Here is a 23,219-nt window from a genome sequence, read left to right on the forward strand (position 1 = left end):
TTGAGAGTCATATTTGATTCATCAGGCTTTTATTGCTTGCAGTTGTAATTTTGAGATAAAAAGGCCATAAATATGACAAGACAATTATGAGATAAAAAGTCAATTATAAACTATATAATAATTCTTAGAATAAAAAAAAAGCTAAGTTATGAGATGAAATTAATGATTATGAGATAAAAGTCAAAACAAAGAGGAAAAAAGTTAAAGATATGAGATGGAAACTAAAGTCATGACTTTAAAATAGACAGGAAAATCTTTTATTTTTTATTTTTTAAATGGAACAGTTTATTGAAACTTTAGACAAATATTTTTAAAAAGTTTGCATGTATTTTTTAATGTGTGTCATATTTGATGCCTCAGGGTTTTATGGGTCATATAGTCATATAAGTATAGGGAGAATATGGAGGAAAAAATATCTCAGTTATATTTATATTTTCATATATGAATACTGAGAAAACATATGCAATTTGGTGCAATATGCAATATTTATGACATTCTGATGCTTGTAATGCACATAATGTAAAATATTTTTTTAGCTTTATTTTATTCTTTTAAACTTTATTTATTTTCTGTATTTATCAAACTCATTTTTTTGTTCTTTTAAACTTATTTTATTTATCTATTGTCCTTTTTTTGTTCTTTTATTTATTTATTTGAATGTTTATTTATTCCCACATGTATCATTTAGAGGCTATACATTAATAATGGTTATAAATGATCAAATGCTGGTGATATCGAGAATGATCACAAGCTTGTTGGCTATAAAAGCAAATTTTCTTGGTCACATTTTACTGTAAAAGGAACTCCATTGTGTAGCAATAAACAATTTAAATCATTGAGTCAGATTTATTAGGAAGTGTTTTTACGAGTCTGTTGCTCCATGTACCCCCGGCAGGCATCTTTTCATTAGTCTGCTTCATAATGAGTCTAGATTGCAAAAGATAGTGTTGATAAATGGGTTTAGAGAGCAGCTCGACACGTCAGTACTGAGACCTGTTGATACGGACGCCAGAATCAACACATGCGATGTATTTGTGCTGGCAGAAGCGAGCGAATCGTGTGAATCGGTGAGACGCTGCCAGGGCCGCTTTGAGTCTCTGTCAGCTGATAGACAGCGTCTAATGAGAAACACACCATTGTCAACTCGATGAGACGTGCGGTTCACATTCCCAAAGGCTCATGGGAGTTCATGGCATAGACGTGTGCAGTCTGACATTAATGTGTGCCGTGATTTAGCGGCGTTTGGGTCGGATGATGCTGGGATTTCTGGGCTGCGGTGGATGTGACCGCAGTCTATTGTTATAAAACATCTCTGATGCTTCAGGCCTTCCAGGAAAGCGTGAGCTGCTTGGAGTCTTGAGTTATGTCAAATGTTTTGCATAATAATTTTTTCTTGTGAAATAGCTGCAGCAGAAACAATCGAGAATGAAATTTGGTAAATGCAAAGAATGGCACGCCAATATCAGGCCGGATGCAACTGGATCTGATTCTTCTTTTCTTTTGCAGATCAAGAAAGCGTACCGACAGAAAGCTCTGTCCTGCCATCCTGATAAAAACCCCGACAATCCCAAAGCTGGTGAGTGATTGAGACACCAATCCATGAGATATATGAATATCAAATATGAAGGCCCAAACCTGAGGCCTGTTTCATAAAACAGCTTTACCAAATAATTTTGAATCAAATCAACTGACAATAAGACAGAACTGAAATAAGCCTGGCTTATTATGAACTAACTGAGGAAGTAAATAATAGCTAAATAAATAAATAGATAAAAAATGGAAACAAATAAAGGAATACATTAGTTGATAAAACTAATAAAATTCATTTTTAATTCTTATAATATTTTTTATTATTTTTTGTATTTATTTTAACTTCATTTGTATTCTTTTTAACCTTTCTTTCTTTTTATTTTCTGTATTTATTTTTTTTACTTTTTAATTCTTTCCTTGTATTTTAATTTTATTTTTATTATTTTAAACCTTTAAAAACATTTTATTCTTTCCACTTGTTTTCTGTTTTCTTGTTTTCTGTTTTTTAATTTAATTTTATTCTTTTAAAGGTTTTTATTCTTTCCTGCATTTATTTATTTAAACTTTCTTTCTTTCTTTCTTTCTTTCTTTCTTTCTTTCTTTCTTTCTTTCTTTCTTTCTTTCTTTCTTTCTTTCTTTCTTTCTTTCCTTGTAAACGTTTTTTATTTATTTATTTATTTATTCATTCCCACATGTATTTTTCCATATTTAAATACATTTATTTATTAATCATATTTCACTCCCAAATCACAAGAAATTATAGTTAAAGGATTATGTTTTCATGACAATTAAATGCATTTGACTCCACCAAATTCTCCTTATTTTCAAATTCTCATTTCTATTACTGTACGGCAAAAGTTTAGAGTTTATACTCTATTAAGTATCAATTAAGTATTTATAATTTGTATTAATATTTGAAGTACTGCCTTATTTAATTATTAAAAATTTTTTTTTTAAATAAAATAAAAAAAAAATATTTATTTATTATTATTTTTCTTTTTCTTGTTTTTATTATATATTATAAAATTGTTATAATTATATTATTAAAATTATTACAATATTATATTTAATAAAAATCTAAATGGTGCTTATTTGAATTAAAAATACTTATTAAAATAATGAGAATCTATAATTCATACAGGTATTTGAAATGCTGCCTTATTTAAATTAAAACAATTTTAATAAAATGCAAAAATGTATTTATGTATTAAATTATACAGAAATATATTATTGTTGTTGCTTTTATAGTTTTTATTATTTATAAAATTATTATAATTATATTATTAAAATTATGATTATATTTAATGCTTATTTTAATAAAAAAAATACTTATTACAATAAAGAGAATTTAATGTGGATCACTATAAATAAATGAGTATTACAAAAAAGAGAAAATGTATTCATGCATTACCATAATAGCGAGGGGTTGCTTAATTGTCCTGAAAATAATGTTGCAATTCCATGAACACGTTAACCTCTTTTTTTTGTTGCAAAATATATCCTACAAAATTATTTTCATGAGAGTTGAAGCACAAAACCAACAACATAAAGCCACTGTAGATCAGATGTGGTTAAACTGATGGGTTAAAACCAAGCGGGCCAAGACAAGCACAGACTTCCAAACTGAGACCAAACAATCGGGGCAGATACGAGGCAGCATGACATAAGACTGATTCCAGCACAAGCGCTCAGGGCTGCAGCATGTGGCTTCTCTTATACCCCCCGTGACTCTGTCTGCCCAGAACATGTGCATAATCAATGCTGGGAAAATCATTCAGTGTCAGGAAAAAAGCACCTTGGACGAAGATGGCGTGTTTGAGGGCCGTTTTCTTTTTTTTCTCTGCGGTCTCTGGAGGCCTTCAACAATTCCTGATTAAGTCAAAACTGGGAAACGAGGCATAATGGGTTATGGTGCAGGTTTGCTTTCTCAGAAATCATGGAATATGCAGACTCTCATATGGCCGCTCACGCGAGAGCCGTCCGTCTGCACGGGGGTCAGGCAAAGGTCACGGTACACTGGCGGCAGTTTGGAATAATTAGGATTTTAAATGTTTTTGAAACAAGGCTCTTCTGCTCAGCAAGACTGCATTTATTTGATCAAAAATACAATAAAAATTGTGAATGTTTTCTATGTGATTATCTGTTCAAATGTAATTTATTGCTGTGGTCAAAGCTGAATTTTCAGCATCATTACTCCAGTCTGGATCAGTATAACAGGCCACTAAATTTGGTTATGTCTCATGTAAGAAATTCTAGTTTGCATAAAGAAGTTTTTAAGACCATTTTTGCATTGTGACATTATTTTCATGACAATTAAGTGTGTTTAACCCCATCAAAATGCCATCATTTTCCAGTCAAATTCTCATTTCCATCACTGTAATGCAAAAGTTTAGAGTTTAGAACGTAAAGTATATAAAAAATAGAATTAAAAAAAAACTAATTTAAAAATAAATTAGATGTGTGTATATATATAATTATGTTCTATATTAATAAATAGCCTATAATATTCTAAAATTATTCTAATATTATTATTAAATAGTGCTTATTTAAATAAAAATCCATTACAATAATGAGAATCACCATTAATAAATAATTACAAAAAAATTTAAATGTTCATGCATTACAGTAATGAGGAGAAGGTGCTTAATTGATAAAAAAAAAATAATACTTTATCACTGAAGACTGGAGTAATGATGCTGAAAATACAGCTGCGCATCACAGAAATAAATTACAGTTTAACAGATATTTACATAGAAAACAGTGATTTTAAATCATAATAATATTTGAGTATTTTTACTGTATTTTTGATCAAATAAACGCCGCCTCGGTGAGCAGAAGAGACTTCTTTCAGAAACATTTTAAGCTGCCGCTGGTGTATATTTGACCCGGTTTGCGTGCGGACGGCTTCGCTCTGTTAACCACACAGGTATCGCTGTAACCCGAGCTGCTGGGGGTCGGGGGTCTCTGGGGTTAAAGCGGAGCTCGCAGACGCTTGTTAGTGGAGAGCAGAACCAGTCGTGCCTTCAGCGAGTCATTAGGGGTCCGGCGGCCCCTCGTGTGCTGCGGCGGGGCCCCGCGTTTACACGCAGGAGCCCAGCAGGGTGTCATTAGCGGGAACAGCTTTCGTGAGAGCGCCGGCACCCTGCTGTAAGTCAGACTACAGCACTTAATGCTTCAACAATAAACCTGCGTACAGGGCTTGAAACATGCTATAGAAAATACAAAAGTAAATAATAAGTAATACTGTATATATATATTATATAGATAATATGTGACACTTGACCATAAAACCAGTCATAAGGGTCCATTTGTTTAAATTGACATGTATACATCATCTGAAGCTGAATAAATAAGCTTTCCATTGATGTATGGTTTGTTAGGATAGGAATGAAAATCTGGAATCTGAGGGTGTAGAAAAAGCTAAATATTGAGAAAATCGGCTTTAAAGTTGTTCAAATAAAGCAATGCATATTACTAATCAAAAAATAAGGTTTGATGCATTTACGATGTGAAATTTACAAAATCTTTTTGGAACATGGAACCCTAAAAAGGGCAAAACCATAAAGAGACATCAGAAAATTAATTCATTTCTATTTTCCATCTTATCGGAACTCAAATGATACAATTTCATGATTTTTTTCAAATTTGACTCTTATTTTAATGTTAGTATCCTCCAAGATACGTCGCTCCTGTGGGGTATAAATTCACTGAGAACAGAACACTTATGAATGCTTGTAATAACATGGCTGTAATTCCTGAACGCTTTGGTTGGTCTCTTTTAAAGACGACACATAGCAGATTATTGAAAGCATTTCAAAATAAGAAAGTATAAAAGTGTAAGATAATGTAGTATACCATTTTTATTTAATTTTATATAAAATGTGTATTTTATAAAATACGTTGAACTCTAAAATTTCTGTGAAATCAAAGTCTAACCAAGTTGTGTTCCACATTTGAAGCTAATATCACAACAATAGTGGTTCCTGTGAGATTTAGTTTGAGCACTATACCAAAAATAACCACTGGGTTATACCCAAACTCTGTTGATGTTTTCTGTCACAATATCTCTTCTATTACAAAACAGTTACCAAATATGGATCCTTGACTGTCAGATAGTTCCAACGATATGAGTTCTGTTAAGATTACAAAAAGATCAGATTTTCTAAAACACAAGCCACAAAATCACAATCTATATATATATATTTTTATATCTTGATTTATACCCATAAAAGGGCGACGTATCCAGATATCCAGACAGATTACAAAACATTTAAGCATTTAGTTCATACAATGTCAGTGTAAACCTAATAAGCTAATGCTGAATTACAGCGTTTTAATATCCTGATGATTTTTGGCATCGGTAATTTTGACCCATGCTGTATTGCTACAAATATACCTGTGCGACTTATGACTGGTTTTGTGCTCCAGGGTCTCTAGGGTGGAGTAATTTTAGTTTGATGTACTGCGTATGTGAATACTTTATTATTATTATTGATATTATTAATTATTTATTTTGACAAAAATGGATAATGTGGGGTAAAAATGTTTTGCAATTATATTTTTGCTTTTCTAATTATTTGGAAAAAACTAATACAATAAAAAATATTGAAAGACCCTAGCATTGTAAATTTGTTGAAATATGTTGACATTGAGCTGTTGAGTTTCTATACATGCACTGGAGAGGAAATGTTGTCATATATAAATAAAAATAAAAATCTATGATCTGAGGCCTTTAAATAAATCATCACATCCCGTTTTATAAGTTTGGATTGCTTCTTCAGGGATGTTCAGTTGAGTGTTTGAATAGATAGGAGTTTTTACTTGTTTTACAGTCAAATGAATGGGATTTTTTTCTTCTTCATTGCAGCGGATCTCTTCCACCAGCTGTCTCAGGCTCTGGAGGTTTTGACAGACGCCGCTGCCAAGGTGAGAATCTCCTCAGCCGTGTTCCTATATGCATCATAAAGCACCGTTACATTAGGTGAACGCAATCATTTTGACTCCATTGTCTGCAACAGTATTTGAAGGCCTTCCATCCAATAGGTCTCCTCGGCTGTATCTACATTTTTTAATTTACAAAACCATAGGAGTGCCCATAAATTACATATAAAAATAAAATGATTAAAATTTAAATAATTTAAAATAAATGTCAGAATTCTAGAAGTTTTGGGAGTGTAATGTTCTTCCAGTAGTTTGTGATTTTTTTAAAATAATTTTTAAAAACTCAATATTTCTACCTAATAAATTTTTTTTAGAATCTGGCGTTAACTACAAACTATGCATATTCATAACTTTTCTAGGTCTAGAAATCTCAGTTTTAAACACTTCTATATCCATGCTTTCCAGAAACGCAGAAAAACCGGTTCTTCAGAGACAAAGAACTGAATTCTAATAAGAAATGTTTGAGCTGTTGTTTAATCCTGTTTTGCCTTATTTTAAATCATTTGAAGTAATCTTGAGGTCCTGATATAGAAATACTTGATGGTCTTCGTCAGGATGTTCATTTGATCATTTGCTTTTCTTTCTTTCAGGCTGCTTACGACAAGGTCCGTGCTGCTAAAAAACAAGCCGAGGAGAGAACCAGAAAGCTAGATGACAAGAGGAAGAAGATTAAACTCGGTCAGCTACTCTTCATCAAGCACACTCATTTCTGCTCCATTATTATGGGAATAAATCAATTGTATGGAGGCATGTATCTGCCAAGAAATAAAAAAGGGAATTGTGTATTTTTACCTCACAATTTAGACATTTTTCTCACAATTCTGCGATAAAAAGGTAGAAAAGCAAGATATAATCTCATTCCTTGCAATTGTGAGTTTATATCGTTAACTTTTTTTTCCCGTCGCAGAATAAAAAAGGTAATTGCAACTTTATATCTCACAATTCAGACTTTTTTCTCAGAAGTGTGAGATATAAACATGCAATTCTGAGAAAAAAGTGATAATGAGGACAGTTTGCGAGATATTAACTTGCAAATCAGAGAACAGAAGTCTGAATGGTGAAAAATAAACTCGCGATTACAAGTGGAAATATGCAGTTACCTTCTTTATTCCACGGCAGAAAGGTAAAAAAAAACTGAATTGTGAGATGCAAACTCGAAGGAAAACAATTCAGGATGGCAAATTTATATTTACAGGATTGCCGGAAAAAAGTCTGAATTGTGATATTTAATTTTTTATTCTTTGACAGAAATGTGCTGCTACATGAATGTCTGTGTAATGCGTATGACATTTTATTGTCTGTTTTGTAGATTTGGAGGCGCGTGAGCGACAGGCAGAGAATGTGAAAGCAGAAGATGTTCAAATCACCCGCACATTAGAAGAGGAGGTAAGAGCTTCGTTCGATCTGTGTCAAGTCGAATAGATCTCCATTAAGTGCTTGTGATTTGTGTGTTGCAGCCTAAAGAAGGGCTGTTTAGTGCTTGTAAGTCCCTCCAAATGTACAGTGAGTTATTTTGGATGCAGTTTTTTCTACTGCTAGATGACTAGTAACCAAGTACAGCTTTTTAATACATTTGGTGGATGGTTTTATCCAAAACGACTTACATTGCATTTAAAAGAACAGTTCACCCATTAATGAAGATATGCAGAAAATGTGCTCACCTTCAGACCATCCGAGATCAGGATGAGTGTGTTTCTTCATCAGGTTTGTAGAAATGTGTCTCTGCATCAGTGTCTCAGCAATGGATGCTCTGCAGTGAATGGGTGCCGTCAGAATGAGAGCTGATAAAAACATCACAATAATCCACACCACTCCAGTCCATCAGTTAACATCTGGAGAAGACAAAAGCTTTAAAGTTTAGACCTATTTTGGCTTTTAAACGCTTTTAGGATGGACTGGAGTGGTGTGGATTATTGTGATGTTTTTATCAGCTGTTTGGACTCTCATTCTGACGGCACCCATTCGACACATTTCTCCAAATCTGATGCAGAAACAAACTCATCCTAATCTTAGATAGCCTGAGGGTGAACACATTTTCAGCAAATTTTCATTTTTGCATGAGCTATTCCTTTAAGATGCATACATTTCTATCTATCTACAGTCACAGATACAGTCTCTTCTGTCCTGAATCTGTCTGTAAGCGTCAGTGCTGCAGTAATGCCTCGTTTGATTAGTGAGCAGCCAATAGGTGTCAGTGTTTGTCGTGTGGAGTCTCAGAGTCGGGTTACTGTAGGTCAGGCCGGCTGAATCGCTGTAGGAGAGTCTAATGGCACAGAGTGTTTTGCTTATGCATATAATAATTCTGGGAATGCGTGTGGATGCGTGTTTCTGTGTTGTAGATCGCCCGTCTGAGGGAGGAGGGATCACGAGAACTACAGGAGCAACAGAGACTCATACAAGAGCAGATCCAGAGAGAGAGAGACATAAACACAGGCACAGGTGCTTAAACACACTCTCACACACATTTACATTAATGCATTTGGCTGATGCCTTTATCTAAAGCCCTTGCACATTGCATTGAAAGCATATATTTTTTCTTTTTATTACCTCGTTATGAATGTTTTATGCATGCATGCTGTTGCTCGCAATTCCAGGGTCATGGGTTTGATTCCTAGGAAATGCATGATTATATCCCTTATGCCTTAAATGCACTGGAAGAGACTTGAAAATATTGCATTAAAATATAAAAATGTAAAACTTAATATTTACATACGTTTATTTAACATTTACCTGTCTAAATGAGGGCATACCATCCTAATTTCATGTAATTCTGCTATTAAACTAAATAAATAAAATAAATTTGCTATTAGATAAATAAACACACAGATCTTTTAAGAGAGAGTTCACCTAAAAATAAACACGCTTTCATCATTTGCCATCTTCAGGGGAAAAGGAAGTCACACAGGTTTGGAATGACATGATGAGTGTGAGTAAGTAATGACAGAATTATTATTTTTGGGTGAACTATCCCTTTAAGACATAAATTACTAACCTGGAGCTAAACAATTTTTATTTATTTATTATCCTTTAATTTGCCCAGTGGTTTGTTTTATTGTGATTGTTGTGTTGATTTCTGGAACGCACACTGCTCACAGCATCAGAAACAGCTGTTGCGTTAGCTTTATAACCAATGCAGGGAGTAGAAATAGATAATATTGTCCTTATTACTGTAAATACAGATTTTACCACATGCAGCACACAAGCTGCTTATTATTGCCATCTCACACATCTCTCTGCTAGATCATTTCAGATCATCTGTCTATCTGTCTGTCTGTCTATCTGTCTGTCTATCTGTCTGTCTGTCTGTCTGTCTGTTTGTTTGTCTGTCTGTCTGTCTGTCTGTTTGTTTGTCTGTCTATCTGTCTGTCTGTCTGTCTGTCTGTCTATCTATCTGTCTGTCTATCTGTCTGTCTGTCTGTCTGTTTGTTTGTCTCTGTCTATCTAACTATCTATCTGTCTATCTGTCTGTCTGTTTATCTATCTGTCTGTCTGTCTGTCTATCTGTCTGTCTATCTATCTGTCTGTTTATCTATCTGTCTGTCTGTCTGTTTGTTTGTCTCTGTCTATCTAACTATCTATCTGTCTATCTATCTATCTGTCTGTTTGTTTGTCTCTGTCTATCTAACTATCTATCTGTCTATCTATCTAACTATCTATCTGTCTATCTGTCTGTCTGTTTATCTGTCTGTCTATCTGTCTGTCTGTCTGTCTGTCTGTTTGTTTGTCTGTCTATCTGTCTGTCTGTCTGTCTGTCTGTCTATCTATCTGTCTGTCTATCTGTCTGTCTGTCTGTCTGTTTGTCTCTGTCTATCTAACTATCTATCTGTCTATCTGTCTGTCTGTTTATCTATCTGTCTGTCTGTCTGTCTATCTGTCTGTCTGTTTGTTTGTCTATCTGTCTGTCTGTCTGTCTGTTTGTTTGTCTCTGTCTATCTAACTATCTATCTGTCTATCTATCTATCTGTCTGTTTGTTTGTCTCTGTCTATCTAACTATCTATCTGTCTGTCTATCTAACTATCTATCTGTCTATCTGTCTGTCTGTTTATCTATCTATCTGTCTGTCTGTCTATCTGTCTGTCTGTCTGTTTGTTTGTCTCTGTCTATCTAACTATCTATCTGTCTATCTGTCTGTCTGTTTATCTATCTGTCTGTCTGTCTGTCTATCTGTCTGTCTGTTTGTTTGTCTATCTGTCTGTCTGTCTGTCTGTTTGTTTGTCTCTGTCTATCTAACTATCTATCTGTCTATCTATCTATCTGTCTGTTTGTTTGTCTCTGTCTATCTAACTATCTATCTGTCTATCTATCTATCTGTCTGTTTGTTTGTCTCTGTCTATCTAACTATCTATCTGTCTATCTATCTATCTGTCTGTTTGTTTGTCTCTGTCTATCTAACTATCTATCTGTCTGTCTATCTATCTGTCTATCTGTCTGTCTGTTTATCTATCTGTCTGTCTGTCTGTTTGTTTGTCTCTGTTTATCTAACTATCTATCTGTCTGTCTATCTATCTGTCTATCTGTCTGTTTGTTTGTCTCTGTCTATCTAACTATCTATCTGTCTATCTGTCTGTCTGTTTATCTATCTGTCTGTCTGTCTGTTTGTTTGTCTCTGTCTATCTAACTATCTGTCTGTCTGTCTATCTATCTGTCTGTCTGTTTATCTATCTGTCTGTCTGTCTGTTTGTTTGTCTCTGTCTATCTAACTATCTATCTGTCTATCTATCTATCTGTCTATCTGTCTGTCTGTCTGTCTGTTTGTTTGTCTCTGTCTATCTAACTATCTATCTGTCTATCTATCTATCTGTCTATCTGTCTGTCTGTTTATCTATCTGTCTGTCTGTCTGTTTGTTTATCTATCTGTCTGTCTGTCTGTCTATAAATATAACTTAACAGTTCATTTCATAATAATTCATTAATATTTAATAAATAGCTAAATTCAGCCCCTTAATTTATTAATTTATATTTTATACTAATTTATATATGTAAAATAAAACATATTGCGCACACACACACACACACACGCACACAAAGACACACACACACACACACACTCACTAGTCAGCATTTGAAGTGGATCAAAACCTTTCATCAAAGTTGTCTTAAAACCTACATCCAAAATGCGGTCTTAGGACAACTTTGATGAACTTTTCTTGATCCACTTCAAATGCTGACTACTATATATATATATATATATATATATATATATAAATAATGAGAGCAGGACGGGCTGTGATTAGAACTCATATTTCCTCTGTTTTCTCTCTACATCCTCATTTGTCTCTCACAGACTCTTCAGCAGTACATCAGGGTAACAGCAACGTGACTCCTAAATTAAAGGTATGTGCGTGGAAGTGAATGGCAAAAAAAAAAAAAAGAATAAGAAGTGAATACAATTCTATTAATGTGCATAGTAGTGAATAACAGAATAGAAAAAATAAATGAATAGTAAAAAATACATGTGTAGAGAAGTGAATAGCTAGAATGAAAAAAAGCACAATATATGTGTATATGTATGTATATAAATTAATAATAAAAAAAATCTATATAAAGGAGCTAAATGAGCTATTCATAAAATATAAAAAATAATAATTATTATAAATAAAATGTAAATTTTATTGACTATATTATGAAAATCTTAAATTATATGAATGAATTAATAAATGTGTATGTAAAATATTTACTTATATTTCATATTTTTATTAAATGTTTTATTTTGACTACTTTTTATTATTTTAAATATATTTTTATTTAGTTTTATTAAAACTATATCCATCCATCCATCCATCCATCCATCCACCCATCCATCTATTCATAAAATATTAAACATAAATTATGAATTCATTGTTCATTTTATTTTAAATATTGTATAATATTAAATTATATTATATGAATGAATGAATGAATACATCTAAAATATATATTTTTAGAGTCCATATGCTTATATTTCATATAAGTGTTTTATTTTGATAATTCAGTATATTATAAAATATGAAACTATATATATATATATATATATATATATATATATATATATATATATGTGTGTGTGTGTCTGTATTATTTTTATATTATTTTATGTAGAAGTTTTATTTTTTATTTATTTATTTTTTATTATTTTAAATGTATTTTTATTTCATTTTATAAAAAAAAAAAAAAAAAGGTTAAATGTATTTTAAAATGAAAACAAAAACATGCTTCACATGCATATGCAGCTGGACATCAATCCTGTTTGTACCTGAGAACTGGCTGACCCGTGATTCTCATTAATGATCTGTTCTTGTCCTTCAATGTCATCATTTCGTCTGGAGACTCGTATCTATGGAAAACCAGCAGGACTGTATTTCCTTTGGAAAGCTCTCAGTTTTCTTCATTAGTGGACGGAGGGGGATGTTAGCTAATGTGTTTATGTATTTAATCTCATTATTGTGTTCCCGGTTGATCCGAGCGTCCCATCCGCCGGTGAATTAGCGTCATGTTTGTGAGCTCGTTCAGCAAAAATAAACACTGGTGCTGAATTAGACGAAACTGTGGCTGATGTACGGTTACGTTACATGAGGTTTGGCTTGAACTCAGTCTTAAATAGTTTTCCCAGCAGTCTCTGATGGATCAGCCCGGACCGATCAGTGTTTCAGACGGATCTGTGCACGTGTATGTTGCTTTAAAACTCATTCATCTTCAATTTCTCAGAGAAGTCTGATTAAACGAGTACAGGCCCTATACAACTAATTAGTTTGGCTCTTTAACTGGACCGCTCCATTAATTAAAGCCGAGTCCTCGAACCACACTCGTGTTCGCTTCCTTTATTACAGAGCTGATAAATATTGTGTTACAGTTGCGGTCTGCTGTAATTAGAACAGTATGAGTTTGGAGAAACTCAAGTCTGGTGCAACACCTGAGAAATAAAATTAATAATCAATATGAGGCGTAAGCAGACACTTTTTGAGAGAATCTTACCCCAAAAAAACAAAAAAAAAGGTATATTAATGTGAATACTAAATATGCTGAAATATGTGATATTATATTATAAACACTATTTATTATTTACATTAATATTCATATTTATTACCCAAAAATAAGAACAAATAAAATAATTAAAATAAAAGTTAAATAAATTAGTAATAATTGTAATAATATGTAATAATTATGTAATAATTGTAATATTATATGCATTATTTATCATTACATTAATATACATATTTATTACCCAAATTAAAAAATAACAAATAAAATAAACATGCATGTTAATGTAAATAATTATAAATGATGTCTCTTTCTTTCTCTAGATATCTGTAATTATAAACAAAACGGTATATATAAGTGCTATTTTAGTTTTATTGAGATACTATTATAGTTTTTATTAATATTTTGAATCAGTTTTTATTTTTCGATTTCTATTTTAATTGTAATTTCTTTTATTAATTTTGTTGTGTTTTGGTCATTTTTAGCAGTTTTTTTTTAAACAGTATATATGTCTATATAGTTTTTAGAAATTTTTATTTCAAGATAAAAATATTATATTTCAATGGTTTTAATTTTAATTGCATATATATAAAGTGCTGTCAAACGATTAATCATGATTAATTGCTTCCAAAATAAAAGTTTTTGTTTACATAATATACAGTTGAAGTCAAAACTTTACATACACCTTTCAGAATCTGCTAAATGTTAATTATTTTAACAAAATAAGAGGGATCATACAAAATGCATGTTATTTTTTATTTAGATAGTTTAGTTTTTATTTAGTTATTTTATTTATGGTTTTTCCTTCTGGAGCATCAGTGAGTGTTTGAACCTTCTGTAATAGCTGCATATGAGTCCCTCACTTGTCCTCAGTGTGGAAAGATGGATCTCAGTCATTGTTGGAAAGGGTTCAAATACACAGAAATGCTGGAAAACCAAAGAATTTGTGGGAGCTGAGGGGTTTTTCTGAAGAACAGCAGGTAGTTTAACTGTTCAGGACAAACAAGGGACTCATGAACAACTATCACTAAACAACAAAAACACAGCTTTAGATCGTTCAGGTAACAGCACAGTATTAAGAATCAAGGGGATGTAAACTTTTGAACGGGGTCATTTTTATAAATTCAACTATTATTTTCTCTTGTGGACTATATGTAAACATCTTTTATGTGAAATATGTTATTCAGGTCAGTACTAAATCAACAATAACATGCATTTTGTATGATCCCTCTTATTTTGGTAAAATAATTAACATTTTGCAGATTCTGAAAGGTGTATGTAAAGTTTTGACTTCAAGTGTATGTGTGTATACTTTGTGTATATTTATTATGTATATATAAATACAAACACATGCATGTATGTATATATCTAAGAAAAATATGTTATGTTTGCATATTAAATATATTTATATATAATATAAAATAAGTATATAAATGTATATACATGTAAATATTTTCAAAATATATACTTTGTGTGTGTATTTATATATACATAATAAATATTCACAGTACACATACATACAGCATATTATGTAAATAAAAACGTTTATTTTGAATATGATTAATCGTTTGACAGCACTAAACACATTTATCTTAATCATATAAAATCAAATGATATTTAAGATTGTACTACAATCAGCATAAATTACAAAAAAAAAAAATATTTTTTTTTTGCTTTATTACAGTGATTTTTACGTTACAGTATGAGAACTGAAGGAGAAAATGTCATAATTTTCATGAAAATAATCACAGCAGACCAGAGGATCTGATTTATGTCATTGATGCAGATGTTCTGTGTTTGTTTCCCGTCCTCAGCTGAAGTGGAAGTGTAAAAAAGACGACGCCAGCAATGCCGGCTATTCTCACGAATGCCTTCAAAGCCTCTTCCAGAAGGTGAGTCTGTAGTTTTCAGGGGAATGCTTTGCTTGTTCTTCAGCTAATGGCTGTTGATGAGTTGAATCTGATCAGCTGGGAGTAAAGCGTGTGAGAGAGTGACCTCGTGTGTGAATGAGCAGTTTGCTGCGCTTAACGAGGTCTGCATGACATCAGCCATTAAACGCTTTTATTCCCCTCGTGTGTGAGCTCCATTAAGTTTAGTAGCAGCGCAGAACGCTGAAGGCAACGCAGCGCACATGCCACCGTTACGGACACGTTTAGTGCCGTCTGGGGACTCGCTGGAAATCTGCTCTTCACATGCAACTAATGACGTCTGATTCAATTAGCCTTCTTCACACTTCCGTGTTTCTGCTTCCGGATCGGCGCTGGCAGGGTAAAAGCTTTTCTGGTGACAACAATTCCAGAATCAAAGTCTTTCTTTACAAATGAGATATTATGAAAATGCTTGAGCTGCCGGTACTTTACTCTACAAAGCACAAACATTTCACAATTCACTTTTTGTGTCAGCTTGGGTCGTCACAAATACACTGAAAAAAAATTATTAATTGAATTTGCTAAAAAAAAATTTAAGGTAAGTGGTTGCAAACAATACATTTTAGCTACTTTAAATTTTTTTTTTGAAAGTTAGTCACCTAAATTTGTTTATTTAAATGTATCTAAAATAAATTGATTGCAACCACTTACCTTAAAATGTTTTAGTAAATTTAATGAATTATTTTTAAATTATTATGAATTTGTCAACTAAATTATAATTTTTTAAATGTATCTAAAATAAATTGACTGCAACCACTTACCTTAATTTTTTTTTTGTAAATTTAATTATTAATTCTAAATTTGTTAAATTTGTCAATTTTTTTTAAAGGTAAGTGGTTGCAAACAGTTCATTTTAGATACATATAAAAAAAAAAAAAAAGTTAAATTTATTTAAATGCATCTAAAATAAATTGATTGCAACCACTTACCTTAAAAAATGTAGTAAATTCAATGAATAATTTTTATTCAGTTTTAAATTAGTTTTAAAAATTTTGAAATATTTTTCAGTTTTACAATATTTTTTTATTGTGTATTACTTGTACACAAGTTCATTTAATTCTAAATTTATTTCTAAATTTGTCAACTATATTTGTTTATTTAAATGTATCTAAAATAAATGGACTGCAACCACTTACCTTAAAAAAATGTAGTAAATTTAATGAATAATTTCTTTCAGTGTACAAGTTTGTTTAATTCTAAATTTTAATTCTAAGTGGTGGCAGTTAGTTTTGGCGTTCTGTCCGTTTGGTGCTGGCTGTGCATTATAACTCTCCACATGAATTGTTTTCGCTATTATTATTATTATTAAAGTAATATTGTATTTTCTACTTGCTCTCCTTTGTATTGTTAACGTGATGGTTTAAATGTATGTTGTATAATGTGCCCTGGGAAATACATATTAAACAAGAGATGACTGGGATTCATGACTTTATTGGTATTGTATCGGATTACGCTGTTGTGTTGAGTTTAATATGCTTAAACTGGACTGGAAAAATGTGCATGTGGACATAAATGTTGTCATTTTTCAGTAATTTATCATGATGTGGTGATTCGAGGGAAATGACTGAGTAACTTGAGATAATGCGCTCAAATGTCCCAGAGATCAAAGACTATATAAGTTACAAACAAGTAAAATGTTATTTCTTTGTAGATTATATAAGAACAACTTGGAAAACAGACACAAGAGAAAAATGAAGAAGCATTATTTGAGAAAAGGGCGCACTGATATAATAGGTGCAGACCTGGAACGGAACTAACTTTACCCTGCGATGACGTAATCTCTGATTTTTGTGAAAAGGCTAATCAGCTCGACTGCGTAAACAGAAGACTCGTGAGATGACGGGTGATGTAAGACTGTGTTTTGGGCAGCCAGCATGGGTCGAGGCCTTGGAAACCTCTGGAAATGTCTGGATGTATGAAATAGACTTCCTTTGGGATGCTCTGCTTTGTCACTGTTGGCAGGTTTTCCCTGTTTCTGCTTTTCCCAGGCAGCCGTAAAACTGATTTTCAGGGACGGCAGATTCTCGGAAACATCTTCCCGACGCTCACGGTTTCTGAAAAATACTGGAACGTGGAGGGGGTATGTCAGGAAAGCTGTGAAGAACAGGCTCGGGTCGTGTTTGAACACAAAAAACAAAAGAAAGAAAGAACAAATTATGGTTTTGTGTTTATTAAAAAAAAAAGAAAGACTTTTATATAAAGTAAGATGCATTTTTAGACAATTTTCATGAAAATTGTCCTGAAAATGTGACGATAAATCCTTAAAAAGGTGCTAAAATTGATGTTATTTTACAAAACAAAATATGTCTATTTTAAGAATTTTTTATTGCATGAGATAAACTCCCATGAAAATTTAAAGATGTAATAAAAAAATAATGATAACATTTTCAAATATTTTGTTCCGGTTCTATTTTAACAAAATTAAAATAATTAAATAAAAAAAAGGTTTTCTGTAAAATAACGTTTAATTTAAGCTATTTCTCTTTAGGATTTATTGCATGAGCTAAAATAAACGGTCATGAAAATGTGATGTAATTAAACCTAATAATAGGCTTTATTTTGCAGAAAACAGTAATTTCTTATTTTGATGTTAAATATTTTGTGGTCATATTTAAAACGACAGAAATAAGAAATTTAGTTTTCTGTAAAATAACATCTATTTTAGGGTTTTTTGGTATCTATTGCATGGGTTTACTGACATGAAAATGTGACAATACAAGAAAAAACTATTTAAAAAAGGTGTTTGAAAATAAATATATATATATTTTTTATAGTTTAATATCTGTGGTTAAATTTTGTGGTCATATTTTTAAAAGACAGAAAAAAAAAAAGTTTTCTGTAAAATTAAGTCTATTTTAAGACCTTAAAACCCCTGAATATCTTATTACTTTTTCGTCTTGTTGTTAAGTTTTGTGGTCATATTTAACCAAAAAAAAAAAAAAAACTCCATAAAAAAATAAAATATACTTTCCTAGAATTTATTGTATTTTCATGACACTTAAGATAATTTCCTCTCGATTTTCTTGACTAGAATATGACAAACTAAATATTATCTTAGGCTTTAAAGTAATAATAATTCATTTTATTTGTGGGTGCCTTTCAAGACACTCAAGGACACCTTACAATAATAAAATACATAATTAATCAGAGGGAAAATAGCACCACCACAATAAACAATAATACAAAAAATCAATACCCAATAACAGAACTAAAATCACTGAGGACCGGCTAATCTAAAAAAATGAGTTTTAAGTCGTGATTTAAATATTGAAAGGCTAAGACTATTACGTATATCTTGAAGGTATTCCAAAAAAAGTAATTGTTGAACTGTCTTTAATTTATGCTGATTTAAATAAAACTGTACTTTATTATTGTAAAGTAAGACATCCAGACATTTCACCTTTGGGGGAAAAATGTGCATTAATGTCATAACAATACAAAAACCCCTAATGCTCTTTGTTTTCTTTTAAATTTTGAGGTGAAATGGCTGTGTTTTCATAGCATTCACTCTCAGAATGCCGCTGTAATAATGTTTGGGAGGAATCAAGCGGTTGAATCAGTGTTTAGTCTGGACGTCCTCCTTTCTGAGGGTCAAAGGTCAAATACCGACTCCAAATTCACTCCCAGAATTCCTGATTGTTTTTCGTTGAGAGCAAGAGCTGGAGGAGTGGATGAATTTCTCATGCTCTGAACAGAAATAGAGGCCGTCCTGCTGATTTATGACAGACATTTATAAGCGTATAAGACTTGGCAAGAAATGGTTTACTCTAAAAATAGTCAAATTAAATCTGATTCTTCGGGCTCACCGTCCTTCTCACGGTTTTATGTTCTGCTTCCCTCGTTTCTGGCCCATGTTTGCAGCGCTCATCACTGAGTTTGAATGATGTTTGCATTGCAGTATGGAGACGTCTTGAACATTCTGATATCCAGTAAGAAGAAAGGCAGTGCTGTGGTTGAGTTTGCATCAGCAAAAGCAGCTGTGAGTATTTTACATCTCCAAATACACAACAAAACAAAACACTGGTTTATTATGCATCATTTTCAATATATTTCAGCCACATATTGAGAAGAATCTCATCAAAACATATTGGAGGGTCATATAACAGACCAAAATCAAAGAGGAATAATCCCTATAATATTATTTAATGAAAATTATTATTTTCTGGGCAAATTTTCCCCAAATTTTCATTATTGTAATGAGTCTTTCACTTTTTTTGTTTAATATTTCTAATGATGATTTTCATAAAAAAAACTATTTCTTTATATACACACATACACACACACACACACACACACACACACACACACACACACACATGTTGGGTTTCCATGTTTTATGGGGACTCTCCATAGGCGTAATGGTTTTTATACTGTACAATCTGTGTGTGCTATTGCCCTACACCAACCCTACACCTAAACTTAGCCCTCACAGGAAACATGCTGCATTTTTAGATTTTCAAAAAACTTTATGCTGTATGATTTATAAGCTTGTTTCCTCATGGGGACCAAAAAATGTCCCCACAAGATTAAGATTTACTGGTATTACTATCCTTGTGGGGACATTTGGTCCCCAGGACGTGATGAATACCAGGTGCACACACACACACACACACACACACACATATATATACAGATACATACACACATACACACACATATATATATATATATATATATATATATATATATATATATATAGATGCATTATAAAATGTTCAAAATAATTTAAATAGATGTTTTTAAGAAGAAAATCTTACATTAACTGTCTTATATGAGGTATATATATATATATATATATATATATATATATATATATAAATATATATATAAATGTATGTGTGTACATTTATTTATTTAAAGTATTTAATGTATTATAAAATTATTTATGAAATATTATTATAAAATGTGACCTTTTATTCACTGAAGTAAATGTTTTTTTGTTTTGTTTTTTTTTTTACAATTTAATACATGATTTTTTATTTACAGTTTTTGTAATGATTTTTCCAGTGTGGGAAAACAAATATATAAATTAACTATACATAAAAGTAAACCCTATTTGATTACATTTTTATATATTATTTTTTGTATATACAATATATATTAAACATTTTATATTAAATGTTTATGCTATAAATGTTTGGAATTTATTATTAAAATGGTGAATTATATTGATCGCATTGAAAGAGTTTCTGTGAGTGTATTGTGATGGTCTGATGCTTGTTAACCGTATGCAATAGAGAGCAGAAGCTCAGTTATTGTCCTGACCCCTGTGAGTGTCTGAGATTGGGGTCTGTCGGTCAGGACGGGACTGTTGTGGTTCTGCTCCGCCATGCGGTTTGCGGTTACCGCTCCGAGAAACACAGAAAGAACAGGCTTTGTGTTTGAGTTCAACATGTGTGTCTGTTCATATGAAGGAAAGCACACACACATTCAGCCATTTATTATAGAAACCTACTTTATTATGCAGCGCTATAACAGCACACGTTCACAGCATTAGTTTAGTGTTTAATGAGATCTCATGACATCTCGATCTTCTCTGTGCTCTCAATCAGGACCTGGCGTTTAAAAACGAGACCGGCCTGACCGGAAACTCTCTGAAAATCACATGGCTGGAAGGACAACCGGCCCCGACGTCACACATCGACTCCGAACAACAGGTACAGCAAACCATAAAACAGCACAATATCACAGGAACATAATCTGTTTTATATTACTTAAAGAAAATCAAGCCTCTTTTGCATTGTGACTTTAATTTGTACAATTAATTAAAACACATTTTCACCAAATTCTCATTAGTTAAATGCGTTTAAATTGCCTAATAATATAATCTTCATCAGATTAAACAATTTGATCATTTTCTTTATGCAAAATTAAATTTGAATGAAATATATGGAAGCTCATTTTCACCATGGACTAAAAAAATCTGGAAAAGTCCGAATAGTCAAACATAAACTTGTAATCGTGAGAAAAAAGTCAAAATTCTGAGAATAAAAAGTCACATTTACATTTTTTTTTTTTATTATTCCATGGCAGAAACAAACTTGACTTTATTTCTCACAATTAAAAAAAGTCAAGCTTATCAGTGTCTTATGATACTCAGAGGGTGGAAAACAACAACAACAACTAAATAAATAAATAAAATGAAAATAGGACAAAACGAAGGTAATGATGAAAATTAAAATAGAAAATTTTAATGATTTAAATGAAAATATTAATAAAAAAAACAGAATTAAATGATCACCAAATGCATGAAAATGAAGCATATTTTTATGTATTTTTAATATATTATACTTTTTTAATATTTTAAATGTCTAGATAGACTTATGTTATTGCGTATTGTTTTTCTGAGTGTATTGCGAGAGTCAGGAGAAACAGGAGAAAATGTTTTATATGTTAATACCTTGCAAATCTGAGAATTGTAAGAAAAAATTCCAAATTGTGAGATAAAAAGTCACAATTACTTTTTGTAGTTGTTTTATTCAGTAAGAGAAATAATCATCCATAGAAATGTGACCTGAATATTCTTTACAGGTTCCATAAGATTCACCCTATTAAATACATTTAATATGCAAAATATCTATATATTTAATAATATAGTTTTGAACCCACTCCAAAGATTTTTTATTCATGATTTATTTACAATTTTGTATGACACATACGGGACGGGAAAACAACAAAATACAAATCAGTGAATGACTGAAATGCATGAAAAGCAGCAAACGCAGTTTAATAGGAAAGTAAGGAGCATGTGAACACAGTCACTGCTTCTGTGCGTGAGTGTTTGTCTGTGTGTAAGTTTAACAGAAGGATAAGGTTACCGCAGCGTTCCAGATGATTCCTATAGATCTAAATAACATATTTCATAGCTCTGTCAGAGAGACGTGTGTAAACATAGCTTTGGCGCTCGTGAGGCTCCTGAACAATGACTTCGCTGGGTTTGTTTGACTTGGAGGACCCCCAGCATGAGTCTCATTATGGCCCAACATGGCAGGACGGGGAGGAGGTGTGTGTGTGTGTGTAATATGTGACTGGCACGAGATCCTGCACAAAAACACCCTCCTGACTTCACTGCCTCCTGCTCAGTGTTGCCAATCCACAGAATTGGGCTACGTTAATGCTGAGTTCGCACTGCATGATTTTATCCCCGATTTTCACTCGCCAACAGGTTTTTGCAAAATCGCCGACAAATGCCTGAAATCGGAGGCAAATCGGTGCTTGTTCACATGACTGACAGTCACGCAGTGTGAATTATAAAAGACGTGATCTGAGAAAATCGCAGACCTGTCGCCGATGCCTGTGAAATATTTGGCATGTTAAATATCTGGACCTGTCGACGATTCACAATCCTGCTGTGAAATGAGTCCTGACTCAAAAATACATCAACAATGACCAACAGCCAATGAGAGAGAAAGATACAGGGCAGCGGGAAGTTCAGGGAGGACCTTTAATATTATTATTATTAAGCAATAGCCATACACAAATATCAGTACATCTTTGCATTAGAATGTACAGCTGCATGAGGAAAAAAAAACATATATATATATATATATATATACGCACACACATACACACATACACACACACACACACACACACACACACACACACATACACACACACACACACATACACACACACACACACACACACACACACACACACACACATATATATATATGAAGATCTGAACATGGCCCATTATAAGATTTTTAACACTCAGTCACTTATTGCTTATATTATCAGGCTCCAGTATTTATGTTCAGTTATTTCACTTTAATTGCATAGAAAAAGACCTATACATTGCCATTAGAGTAAAATTACTGAACCTAATCATAGGAGCCTGAAAAAACGCTCATTTTAAA

General features: G+C 32.2%; 1 protein-coding gene across 2 annotated transcripts in view; it reads left to right on the top strand.

Moving 5' to 3' along the window:
* The window catches only part of LOC306850616 (dnaJ homolog subfamily C member 17-like), a 62,604-nt gene that overhangs the window by 6,095 nt on the left and 33,290 nt on the right, over positions 1–23,219 (top strand). The window contains exons 2-11 of one of the 2 annotated variants that reach the window (XM_079386334.1): positions 1,507–1,576; positions 6,398–6,456; positions 7,062–7,149; positions 7,781–7,857; positions 8,811–8,910; positions 9,357–9,401; positions 11,757–11,806; positions 15,244–15,321; positions 19,256–19,336; positions 20,910–21,014. In XM_079386334.1, the coding sequence (XP_079242460.1) occupies positions 1,507–1,576; positions 6,398–6,456; positions 7,062–7,149; positions 7,781–7,857; positions 8,811–8,910; positions 9,357–9,401; positions 11,757–11,806; positions 15,244–15,321; positions 19,256–19,336; positions 20,910–21,014 (753 nt within the window). The remainder of the gene's footprint in view (positions 1–1,506; positions 1,577–6,397; positions 6,457–7,061; positions 7,150–7,780; positions 7,858–8,810; positions 8,911–9,356; positions 9,402–11,756; positions 11,807–15,243; positions 15,322–19,255; positions 19,337–20,909; positions 21,015–23,219) is intronic. The other variant, XM_079386335.1, reaches the window with a different exon arrangement.

Source organism: Barbus barbus (genome assembly GCF_936440315.1).
Source record: "Barbus barbus genome assembly, chromosome: 30".
NCBI classification, from domain to species: domain Eukaryota; kingdom Metazoa; phylum Chordata; class Actinopteri; order Cypriniformes; family Cyprinidae; genus Barbus; species Barbus barbus.